General features: G+C 36.7%; 1 protein-coding gene across 5 annotated transcripts in view; it reads right to left on the bottom strand.

Moving 5' to 3' along the window:
• Cals (calsyntenin-1) overlaps positions 1–13,455 on the bottom strand; it is a 296,934-nt gene that overhangs the window by 71,162 nt on the left and 212,317 nt on the right. For all 5 annotated transcript variants that reach the window (XR_010517613.1, XM_065221660.1, XM_065221663.1 and 2 more), the window contains one exon: positions 898–1,016. Coding sequence is in view for 4 of the 5 variants with exons in the window: in XM_065221660.1 (XP_065077732.1) it covers positions 898–1,016 (119 nt within the window). In the remaining variant the exon portion in view is untranslated. The remainder of the gene's footprint in view (positions 1–897; positions 1,017–13,455) is intronic.

Here is a 13,455-nt window from a genome sequence, read left to right as displayed (position 1 = left end):
TCAAATAATTCATCAGTAGCTTTAAAAGCTGCATAGACAAAAATACGAAAGGTTTATGAAGCGCACAGATACATAACATATTGACCGAGGACAATTTAGTTAAAAGCAAATCAAATTTTGTCTGCTTTGAGATATGTGATTGAATTATTTGCATTAGGGGTCGTGCAAAAAAGGTGTAGCATTTTAAAGAGGAGCGGGTTGAGTGTAAAACTTGCGACGGGTCATATTACTTAATTTCAGGTAAATCCGCTAAAATAAAAAGTAGGGTCTGCAAATTGGAAAAGAATCGTTTTATCCGTATGACCTCTTATACGTTCATGGCAATATGGAAACAGGCTAGTAAATTGCTTTCGAAAGAAACGGTATGGAGATGAAATAGTATTAAATTGGTGAATCCTATCATGTTGAGCAAATTTCTGGGCACAGAACTGCTGACATCGAAATATATCTTGAAGAATGATTTTTCCACGGCTATCAGATAAAAGTTTTTCTGAGTTATTTATGATAATCTATTATGCAACTAACAGCTAAAGTTCACTGAACTCAATAGCAAGCCCCAGACATCGCCTATCAAACTCTAAATCGTTGGCAATCGAATCAGCCAGCGCATGCATGCAGCGGGTGCATGGTGGAATTGAATTTTAAAACCAGCCACTGACAAAGTCCGTGTCGTATCTTTGATCAAAATTTCCGTTCGATGTCGAGAATTTAAGAAAAATGCAAACACTGATGAATTTGACCTGACTCGGGCGACAAGTATCGGGTGTACCTATTTGTTTTTTTTTGTTTTGACACTTTTTACCTCCCAACCGTCCAATGCACCGTTTTTCATGGCAAAATGTCCCACAACGCACATATACAGAGCCGAAACCTAAAAGCAAACTTGGGTATATTTACCTTTTCGAGTGCGTTCCATCACAGAACACCGCTGTGATGTCGAATCTGTAGTTTTTGCGCTTTTCGCAATTCAGCGACTTTTTCGCTTTCAGTATACCCAGTTCATTGACTAGCTCGATCTGTAAATAAGAATGAAAGAAAAAATAAACGTTATGAGATTTATTTAATGGGGTTTTGGTAATGTATACCGTTCAGTTATTTGCGATTTCATGTGGAATATTTATGGCTTTATTAATGTTAACAGCAACACAAACATATCATTTTAAATAATATATAATAGGGTGGTTTACATCACTTCACACATTGATATTGATTTTGAAGCTAGTGCATTTAAACACATTTAGTTGCAACACGAAACTACACTAGCCTTTGATTGTTATGTGGGAATTATCATGGGAAAATACCATCGTATGGTAGGTGTACCAGTGATGGCTAAACGAACCTATTATGGTGTGATTCAATTATGGCCTATAGGAATTCCATGAGCCATAATAATAACACACCATAATATGAACGCATAGCCATGATTGGTGCATCTACCCTACGAGCCGCACACTATACTGTTCAATGGTTTTACTAACTATATCTACTTAAACTAGGTTTATTCAGCTACAAAATTGTTGTTTTAGTAGCCTCGATTTGGTGGCAGCTTTAATTTCGCCAAGTTCACTCATATTGGCTGTTTCTTCAATTGAATTGCAAATTTTTATGACAATGCATTAATCTTCAGAAAACTTGCTGTTGCTGAGAAAATGTAATCCGTAGAGCAGAATGGTGCAAGGACGATGATATCTAAAAGTTCACATTTCCCATAGTTTTCAAATAAGACTTGAATGGCTAATGCAGTTACAGACATTTGATTCAAACGTTTTGGGAAGATGGTCAGGATCTAATTCAAAATAGATTGCAATATGTGGAGCTATTTTGGGTTATTTGTACCACCCTAACAACAAATTCGATAAAATGTGTTTGAAGTCACAAATGATGATTAATTGAGCTTTAATATAATGAGAAAATAACTGAAGGATTTAATTTGAATTTATGATCAGTTGTAATTCATCATAACGTGCCAACAACGTGTATCCAACATATATGGGTATGGCTTACTCTCCCTGCTAACGAAATTCCATATCTCCCGTGACATTTATGAGAGGTTTTCTGCAGCTCTGCTATGTAAGTGTTCATCTAACAATCTTTTCTATCTCCACCAGGTGCAGAAACGTGGCTGGACAGTTCTCGATCCTTGGAGGTTGTATCGTTTCCATCTAAGATCTAAGATGTAGTTAAAAATCACTCTCGAAACTTTGCTACAGTGTTTAGAAATTTCCTAAATTACTCAGAACTTCTTTGAAAGTCCAGTAATTTCAGTGAAGTTCTTTTCTGAAGCTGATGTTAAAAATTAACTTATCAAACATTTGGCATTAAAGGGTTAAAACTCTCATTATTTCAGATAACATACCATCCATGCATACATGCTTAAGCAATGATTTATTGTTTTCATTTTTATTTGTTGTTTAGTCTGCTAATTAGTCTTTACAAACAGTTCAATAATTTGTTTGTATGCTTCCTTCATTATCCTCGTATTTTTTTTTCCAAAGACATACATTCTCACATTGGGGCCCCTGAAACCCTAGTCAGTTAAGGCAAGACATTACCAAGTCCGGAGGTGGTGGGTTCCATTCCAGGCCCGGTATAAGAAATATTTCGAGTTGGAAATTATCTTGACTTCTCAAGGCATACAGTATAATTGTGCTTGTCACACAATATACAAATTCAAGCATTGGTTAACATAGAAGGCTCTAAATTAATAACTGTGGAATTTTTTCGCGTCCAGATATCCCGGTAGGATGCTTGAAAAAAAGTGTTAAATTTTTTATAGGCCACCGCCAAGCTCGATTCATAACCCCAAAATACGAGCCTGTGCAAAAAACGGCAAATATTGATTAAGGTTTGGAGGTCACGCAAATAGTTCGAAATGGTAAGGGAATTATTATGGCAGAATTTTAAAAATCACTTGTATCGCCCTAACATTGATTCTACTGGTCAGAATTTTGCTATGACAATGATCAAAAAGCTTATTGTTGTGACGATCGGCATATCAAGAAAGATAAAGATGCGCCAACATAGCAAAATAGGGTAGATTGATAGATGAAAATGTGCACCAATTTCAGCAAAACGAAAATAGGCTTGTTAATCATTGTCATAACAGCCACATTTCATATTTTATGATCGTTTTAACAACTACAACCGAAGTTAGAGCAATGTAAGTGAAACTCAATAACTTCCCATAATAATTCTTCTAAATCTCCATACAAACTTTAATCCATTAGCGCGACCTTCATCAATATTTACCATTTTTTGCATAGACTCACATCCTGGGGTTTTGAATCAAACTAGAGCGTGGCCTATAAGATATTCAATTTTTGTTTTTAATTAGAGCACCACAGTTGACAGTTCGTGAGATTACTTTTAACCATTTTCTGCGGACTTCATGCTTTGCTAGTGGAGCTAAGTTTCCAAAAAAGGTGTCAGCGAATGAACATTTTATCAGAATTTTCCCAACCGTCAGAACGATAAAATCTAATTAAATGAGCAGAGACGGCATCTCTGTAATAACAACAAGCACGTTTTTCTGTCTACGCGGGGCCAAGACCTGATATCCAATGCAATCAGATTTAGATTTTACAAGTGGACGTAAATGGTACGACGGAGCTAATGAAACGACGAAGTACACGAAGCGGGAATATTATTTTGGCTGTTTTGTCACGGTAATCTTTTTTTTTTTGCATACTTTGGAGCATAGGAATGAATTTGGTTCCACAGAAATTGTTCTAAAGATATCTTATGTGGTGCAACACAGACAGCAGTTTTACAGGTGTTTCAGCTACATTCTTGGTTTAGTGCAGTTTAAAAATAATAGATATTTTTATTATCCCTTTGTCTGTACCTCTTAATAAAGTTCATTGCAAAAATCCTTCAAAACGGGTATTAAATAACATTCAAAAAACGTATCAAGAAGACTTTAGCATGCAAAAATGTCAGAGAAAGAATCGCTTTGATGAATAAACAAGATTACGAAAACTGCCTCAGGTCATATTGACCCCAAAATACAGACAAAGGGTTAATAGTGGCGTTTAAATAATAATCATACACACCTATAAAAATTGATGGTGTTTATTTAGGTGCTCTGAGACTGACATGTACGAGCGTCAATTTGGACATAAAATTGAGTCATAATAAACGCGAAGTTCAGCTCAATCAAACGTACTTTCGAACTTTTCAGTCTCGAAGCACTTAATTTTACATGACACGTTTGTTTACTTCTCATCCTTTATGTCAAAGATGGATTCCGTCACGTGTAAAATTTGGTATTTCTAAGTGTGCACGATTAACACCAGAAAATTAAGCATGCCCTAAATTTTTGGTAAGTCCTAAAAAAATCAGTGATGTTTGAATGTTAAGCGTGACTGCTTTCTCATCCCAGTGGTTCTGGGTTCAGTACCAGTCGAGGTCATTAGGATTTTCTGAGGTAACACATCTCTGGTCACGTCTTCCATTGGAATGGAAATAAAGCTGTTGGCCCCGGCCCACATGTTGAAGGGTTCAATATCTAGGTTCTAGCTGATGAGTTTCCTGTCGTTGGTGATTGGCGATACGTGCGGAACAGAGACCAAATAAGACTAAACATGAACATGAGCATGATTGATCGCCCATTAATGCAACTCCGTTATTACCAGATCAGCTGTAATTACACAGAAAACCAATAGACGTTGCTTGGGACTAGCAATCATCCTCAATGTGTAAATACTGGTGATCTAAAACTAGGCAATACCAGCAACAGCCACGTCCGAAGGCTGCTCAAGAAAGGAATGGGTAGGAATATGTTGACGTAAAACTCTCTTTAATGAAAGCCGAGAACACCCTTGCACTTCCACGAAAAATCACTGGGATGTTGGATAAAAGGATTGAGATTGCAATAGGATTCGTTTTGGTAAACGATTCAATAGCGCAAAGGAGCGTGGGATAGAATCCACGGTCTTCTGCTCCATACGCAAAATCGGTCGCCACTAGGCTGCCGAGCTGTTTATATCACAAAACAATTACGAACAAGTTTTTGTTCAACTTGTTGTTATCCCGGCGGTGACCTCACCAATGATGACGACAACAACTGCTCTTGAAAAGGAGATGGAATTCCGATCAATATGTTTTCCTAAAACTCAAATATTACTTATTATACATACCAGGCCCACTTCCGTAAATTCAACAACAAAGGTTAATATTATGGATATATTCAACAGATTGATTTTATCATCAGATCCAGTCATTTCACTAACCGATAGTGCATTGGGCAATCTTGCGCTACCAGGTAAAGCCAAGCAAATAATTTTTGAAAACTAGCTTTATTTGGTTTTTGTTTTTAGTTAAGTCAGTAGCATATAATTATTTGTAAATATAAATTTTTACTGTAAATCATCGATCTGGTTCTTTAATACTCAAAAGAAATCCGAACAATGTAGATTTATGGAATAAAAACCACTATTTTCAAAGTGGATTTATTTAAAAACAACAAAAATTACCTTCGCCAAAAGTTGCTTTTTAAAGTGACATGAAACACTATCGATTGTACTTGCGACATTTTGAAATGTAACGCTTCAAAGTTTGGCCTCAAAGACTACAAAACTGACGATAACTTTTGACAGAATACTTGTACTCGTAAAGTGTCTTTAAAGAAAATGTATATTTTATTATTAACTACAATCGCTCTGAACATAATAGGCCACAAAGGTGATGTTTAAAAAAATATGACATAAAAACTGATTTTTGGAATTTGTTTTCTTAAATGGCTTATATCTCCAAATAAAGAAGAGATAAACAAAAACGATGTTCTAAGAAGTTTTCAAGTTTTTTATAGTCCACAGCTTTGTAGAACATTTAATTTCTCTATACATTGAAATAAAAATAGTAAGATACCAAATTAGATACCTGGTAGAATTTGGCGTTTAGGACACTTTAGGGCAACCAACGCGAATAGAGCTCACAAGAAAATGTTTAGAAGACATCAATACGCTATCTCTAATATTTTTCGAGTTATTAATTTATTCCACCTAATTTTGCTTCCTGGACCACTGTGATTGCAAGAACTGTCTCAGAACTTTACATGATTTATAATGTAAACTTATATGATATGTGACGCTCCATTTATGTGCATCATATTGAACAGAAATTTACACTACTCTTTCGAACTGTGTACGATAAAAACATCTCTGAAGAAGGATTTGTGATAGATCCCGATCAACATGTCTTTCCTAAAACTCGAATGTTATTTCATTTACGTACTTGTTTACCCCATAACGTAAAGGAGCTTGAGATTTAACCCATAATATTCTGCTCAATAAGAAAAATCGGTTACCACTAGGCCACCGAATTCCTTACATCACAAAAAAAAACGATCAAGTTCCCGTTCAACTTGCTTTTACTAGATTTCTGTAGGTGACCTCACAGACGACAACAACAACAATTGCTCTTGAGAAGGATATGATGTGGATTTCCGATCAACACGTCTTAAACAGACGATCTTCTATTTAGTACGCAAATGAGGCAGCCATCAAGCTAGCCGAGCTCGCGACCTTTTTTTTTTGGTTAAATATTGAATTAAGTTTAAAAAAATAACTGGAAAGGATTTCATCAGAATGATCTGTAATAATCCCGCCTCATAATGTTTCATAAGCTTAAAATCAATCGCTCTTCCATAACCTCCATGAATTTTATGGAGCTTTTTTGAAGTAAGATCTCTGACAAACTTGAACTAAGTTTCCTTAACTGAAGCGAGGATCCTTTAAGTTCTTAGAAGTATATTTCTTCAAAGTTTACTGCACTTCAACGTTTCTCGCGAAGGTCCATGAAAGAAATTTCTCGAATTTGTACGTAATTTCCACAACTATCCCAAGTTCATGGAATTAAATAAAGGTTCCCGATCAATAATGAGCTTCTCTTTAATGAAATAATGTTCCATTAACTTCTACGAAGCTCCTTGAACTTAAATAAATTTTCTACGATTTTTTTTTCTGATGATCTATGAAGCTTAAAAAATTTCTACTAAGTTTCCTCAATTTCTACGGCGTTCCCTGAACTTCTTAGAAGTCCATGAAGTTTTCCGATGTTCCCAGAAGTTGAAGAAAAATCCATGGGCTCATGGCCAATTTGTAAAGCCTGAAGACGGCTTAGTATGCCATCGATATAATATAATGTTTCAAAATTGTTTCTTTTAGTCCAGAGCAAGTATTCAAAAATCGTTGTTTGTGGTTTTTTTTTCCTTGATTTATTTTCCGTCGACCTTGTTTTCCGTGCTGAGTACCAATGCTACCGATGCCAGAGAGGCAGCTCCCACACCTGGACCCTACCTATTGTCCCATCAACTCATGAACCGGGGACCAACGGCTTTGCTTCCCTTCCGGAGAAAGGCGTGATCAGAGATGTTATGCCTCAGCGGCGCCGACTGGGATTGAAGCCAGGCCTGCTGGAGTAAGAGGTAATCACGCTTACCACTACACCACCGGCGTCGCTGGTTCAATTTTATTAATCGCTGTTAAATAGTAACATTGAACTTGACAAACTTGTCAAAATACTGGCGAGTTAAAAAAAAACACTAAATATTCTGCACAGAAAAAAATTTTAACTATCGCGTAAAATCTCCCTTCGTTTAATTTTGAGCTATACTTGGCATAAACAGCGAAATCGTTAACAAGCTTGCATACAATATTCCTAATTAATATATTCCTAAATATCGTATATTGCGCTTAAATTTACAGGAAATATCGCGTAATTTTATGCCAAATCTAGCGTAAATTTATGTGCGCTATATCTCGCAGAAATTTACATGAATTTTTCGAACGGTGTGGGAGGGGCCTACATAATTCTGGAGGTGGCCTGGCCCCTTTGGTACCCCCATTAGCTAAGCCAATGGGGACATACTACAATATATCATAGTACTGGTCGCAGTGGTTTATGCCCCGAACAGAGAAAAAAAATACAGGTACACAGTAATGTAAATTTACGCGAAATCCAGCGCATATAAAACTAACGCGCCTTTAGCATACACGTGTTCAGAAATTTACATGCTACTTTTTTTGAGTCATGTAAAATTACCAACCATGATCGCGGAATTTTCAACGATCGTGTATTTTTACTCCTATTCGTTTACACACTTCGAAAAAGACATGTAAATTTCAGTGCCCTGAGACCGACACATGCAAGCGGCCCTTTCGACATAAGAATCAGTTGAAAAGGACGAGAAAATCACTTCAATCAAACGCACTTTTCGTCGAGTTGCATATATTTCAGTTTCAGGACACTTAAGTTCCATGATTTACGTCAAAGCTGAATTACGTCTCGTGTAAAAATAATAATTTCTAAGTGTGTAGATTGTGAATTTTGAATGCTTTGACGTACTCATGACGGTCTGCTTTAGTTAGGATTAAATTTTACTACCAGAACTGGCTAACTATGGAATTTATCCAAGCCAATATCATTCTATGTTAGGAGATCTTATATTTATATTAAGAAAGTTTAATCATATAAGAAGCATTCCACAATAAATTTTCACAATTAAGTAACAATAATATTTTCTGTAGAGAATCTTTTTATAACTATTATGTAAGTCAAGTCCCTATTATGTAAGTAAGGACCCTATATTCAAGATGGAAACGTCTTCTATCGGTCTGGGCGGTCTGGGCGCATGATCAGCTTAAAATACAGCAATCCGTTTTTGTTACCGTGGAAAACTAAAAAAAAAAAAAAAACAAACAACGGATCATCACGTATTGCCATCAAAACATTACTAATACCATCCATTTACAAGAGTTAAGAATTGAAATAACGAAGGTTGATTGATCATGAAACTAGAAATCAACCAAAACCGCACAAGTTAAGAATTGAAATAACGAAGGTTGATTGATCATGAAACTAGAAATCAACCAAAACCGCACAAGAAAAATGGCAGACTACTTTTCTGCTTCCTGACAGCTACTCTGAACATGTACAGAAAGTTTAAGCGAAAGTCGTATAAATTTATAGCAGATGCCGAAGAGAATTACTTGCGCAGCGCAAAATTCAGATGTAAGTAGTAGCATTTTACGTGATGTCATGTAATTTGCAATGATTAGTGAGATACACTTCATGTACGTGACATATTGCATAAAATTATGCTAGAACTTAAATTACGCGAGCCTTTTCTGCTAGTTTTAAAATTACGCTTACGTTAGAATTGATATTTTTTTGCGGTGTTGAATATTAGTTCTAAATATAATCGGAAATGTAGGCTTTTAAGTACTTCATTATTCTATGTTTATGATAAAATTAATACACCTAAATGAAGACGAAAATTCATTGACAAGACCTTTTCACTTTATGTTGTACATTAATGAAAAATGAGGAATAATAAGTATAAAAATTATCTAGTATTTAGTTTGTAATTTCTTGGTTAACTATATTCTGAAGAACTCTCAAGCCGCTTTTAGTATGTCATAAAGCAGATTTTTGTTGGTGATATTACTGACATATATCCTGCTCTGCCTACATCGTACATCGGCTTACGAAAAAAGTTGATCCCGATGAAATGATCTTTTGTGCATTTTGATTTGAAGCTGGTAACTCAGATAGGGGAGACTTGATCCCCCGAGCTTTTTATTGTGTAAAATTTAATATTAAAATGAATATCATAAAAAGAGGATTAAGTGTTCCTCAATTTTTAAAACTGCGTTTCCTAGCAAATCGTACAAAAATCTCGACAGTATTAAAAAAACGTCATATGAAATCCACTCTCTCTAACAAAACTGCATGATCAATTTTTCAAAATGTGGTTTTGGACATCTTTTAGGAATTATAAATCATTTTGGAGGCTTTAAAATATTTAGAAAGTGACATAACATATTTCTCTAAGAGGCTGTGCAAAACCCGCATAAAATCATAATTTTTCCGCAGAAATAAATTTTAAATTAAATCAAGGGATCAATTTTGTCCACCTACTGTGGCTGTCAGAAGGATTTTTAAATAATTTTATAATATGTATGGTACCTATATTCTCGAATGAAGATTTTTTACCTCAATGCACAAACATAGTTAACAAATACAGCTTGAAGAGGTCGCCGTTCATTAATGACGTCAATATTGAAGGTGTCCTACTTGATATTATTTTCTAAGAAATTGTGACACCGTTTCGAAAAATATTCGATAATTTCTGTACGCCAGTTTTCACACCCAAAAAAGTCTATCTCATACAAACCACCGATCTTTTATGGCGAGATTACTGCTGCACCAGGCGATAAAAAAATCGTGATCAAATTGTGTCGCCCGTCAATGTCTGCTCCAATGCATCCAGTGCTATTTGGTCGACGGCCGCGCTCCAAAAATAATCGGTGCGTGGAAAACAAGGAAATTCATTTTAAAATACATAATCCTCCTGCTACCGGCTGTCGGCTTCATTCAACACCCAAATACGAACCAGCAGTAAGATACTAAAACGAAAAGAGAAAGCCAAAAAGTCAGGAGCCACGCGTCCCCATTTGTGGGGTGCTTTCATGGAGACTGGTGCGCTGATGAGATAGAATATCAATTTATTTTAATTGCTTTCTTCTAACACGCGCCACCTGTCGTGACAATATCAAATCGCAGTCCAACGTTTATTCAGCTTAAATTTTCGTTTTGCCGACACAGCGATGGATTGGATGATGGTTGAGAACAATAAAACGAAATACCTCACCTTCACTCACGAGATCAGACGTCACGCGTACTTAAGGTAAAAAAAAAAACATAAAAGTTGGAGCCATAATGATTGGGACCCATTTTTCGCAGGGGTGATTATTCGAGGATTCCGAACAATGCCCTCGATACGGGTCATTTGTGATGACGAGCGCTCCTGTTGCTGTCAGCGTAGGTAGTTGCTGCGGGCGGGTGTCTGTATTGGAAATGAAAAATAAATGTCACAGGATGACTGTTGGGTGAAATGAATGTCATAAATTGACATTGTCGATAAAATCCAGTTAATGGATATTGAATTGGTAGCAAAAAAAGGCTACCGATAAATAAAGGATTAAAGATAATTTCAACGCTCGTATGCACATTATCAGCTAATAATTATTTGCTAATTTTAACATAAAGCAAAAACAACAACGTTAAACACCACTAGTTGGCACTTAATGGTGGTACATGCCGCACAGCTTGTATTTAGTGGTGAAAAACAGTAATGAGTCGATTACATCGTCAATTCAGGTTGAATAATAAAACCACCGATTTAAACCCAATCAAGGCAACTTTGGAACTTGACAATTAGTTATGATTATGTGCTACTTAAAAATTATCATTGAACCATTTTGATAGGAGAATGATGACGTATGACGGATCAATTGTAATATCAAACAGGGAATTCGGAGAATGGCTTTTAAATAGTAACTTATGTGACATTGCTCGTTTAGAATAACCTCAATTGCGATTATTAACGTTCACGTGTATTGCACAATATATATTTTTAAGCCAACAGGAGGCTCAATTAAAATCAACTTAACCGATAAAAATATATAGAATAACGTTTTTCATTTTAATTAGCAAACAACTAACTGAGCAGTTCCAGGCAGAATAGGATAAAATCATTAAAATGTTGACTTGCCTTTCCCCGATTTGCATGAAACTATGCATAATTGTGTGTTATGGGCAATCATTCACATTTTGCCAAAAAAAATCAACTATTTTGTTAAAAAATGTAATGTCTTAAAAAAAAAATACACGTTAATTTTCATTTTGAGTTTTGAGTAAAAATTCAAATATCTGAAAAAAATATATTTTCTATAATTTTAATAAATAATTTTTTTCAAGCTCATGGAAAAAGCAAACTGTTGAAGTATTCAAAACCATGGACACTTGAAAATTGACAATAGATCATCACATTTTGGTCATATTGTTAAAACTTACACAGATAACGATTAAGAATATTGTTTCCTTTGTACAAATAACATAAAAAAGCGGGATAGCAAACACTTAAAAAATTTGACAAAAAGTTCTTGATCTAAGATTTGTTCATTTCATCATTTGGCGTGCACCTGCCTTACTGCGTATGTAGGATAACATAATTAGGTTATGTAATAAATCACGTTAAATTTTACTTATAAATTTAGAGAATCATAATCGACATGGTGTCATGCCAATCCAGCATTGGAATTTTGACACATTTGATTTTCTCCATGCTCTACAACTGCCAGTTTTTGTCTAATAATTTAATACTGCTGTGATTATTTGAAGGTGAGCTCACTGGCGATGGGCTTTTGCAACATTATATATGAAAGTTCGTAACGGTGCCAGCCACATCCTTGCAGTCACGTTGAAGTGGGAAGGGAATATTAAAGTGATCTTTGCTGTTTTGTAGCCCATGTTTACCTATGGGCTCACTGGTGACTGCCGAAAATGATACCAACAGAGAAATTCAAAGACACATTATGGCAGGGAATCGCGCCTACTTTGGACTCCGGAGGACGCTCCGGTCGAATAAAATTCGCCGCCGCACGAAGTTGACTGTCTACAAAACGCTGATTAGACCGGTGGTCTTCTACGGCCACGAGACCTGGACTATGCTCGTGGAGGTGTTTTCGAACGGAAGGTGTTGCGTACACAGGAAAAAAAAGAGTTCCCGTATTCGTGAACCACAGCCGTGAACCATAGTTCACGGTGTATATTTGAGAAAATTTTGTTCTGGATAGTTGGCCGTGATTTTTAGTTCACGGTCCGTTCCCGTTTTCAGGAACAGATTTTTTTCCAAGTACCATCTGCGGTGGAGTGCAGATGGATGACGGAACGCGGAGGAGGCCACCAGCTGCTGGGAGAACCATCCTTCGTCCACATTGCAAAAATTGGGCGACTACGGTGGGCTGGGCACGTCGTAAGAATGCCGCACGACGACCCTGCGGTGCTCGAAAGCGACCCAACAGGAACAAGAAGAATAGGCGCGCAGCGGGCATGGTGGATCGACCAAGTAGAAGGCGACCTGCGGACCCTTCGTAGACTACAAGGCTGGCGAAGTGTGGCCATGGATCGAATAGAGTGGAGACGACTTCTTCGGACAGCAGAGGACAACAAGGCCTTAACCTGATTCGTAAGATAAGGTAATCAACAACCGCATGGTCAGACTCGCATCCGGAGCTTTCGTTACCAGCCCCATGTTCGCTATCACGGCCGAGGCTGTCGTGTTACCGTTCGACTTGCTGGTCCTACAGTCGTTAGCACGACTAACGATTCGCCTTCTGGAGAAAACTAGCGATGCTTCCGATCTCCCAGTCGTCCAAAAAACAGCAGAGCTTTTCACTGAAAAAAAAAACCAATGCAACTATCCCCAAAATCTGCCAAAACGTATACTAGGGATGAGGACCCCCCAGAAAAAGTTTGTCCTATAGTATAAGAGATAACCGAGCGACGTTTTCAGGGACACTGACGAATCCAAAGGCGATGATACAGTCGGCGCAGGCCTTTTTGGAATAGGTGTCACCAAATCCTAAACCGACTTTTGCTGCGTATTTT

Source organism: Ochlerotatus camptorhynchus, unplaced genomic scaffold (assembly GCF_037179485.1).
Source record: "Ochlerotatus camptorhynchus isolate MF236.1 unplaced genomic scaffold, CSIRO-AGI_Acam_v1.1 ptg000146l, whole genome shotgun sequence".
Lineage (NCBI taxonomy): Eukaryota > Metazoa > Arthropoda > Insecta > Diptera > Culicidae > Ochlerotatus > Ochlerotatus camptorhynchus.
This window is presented reverse-complemented; position numbering and strand designations above follow the sequence as displayed.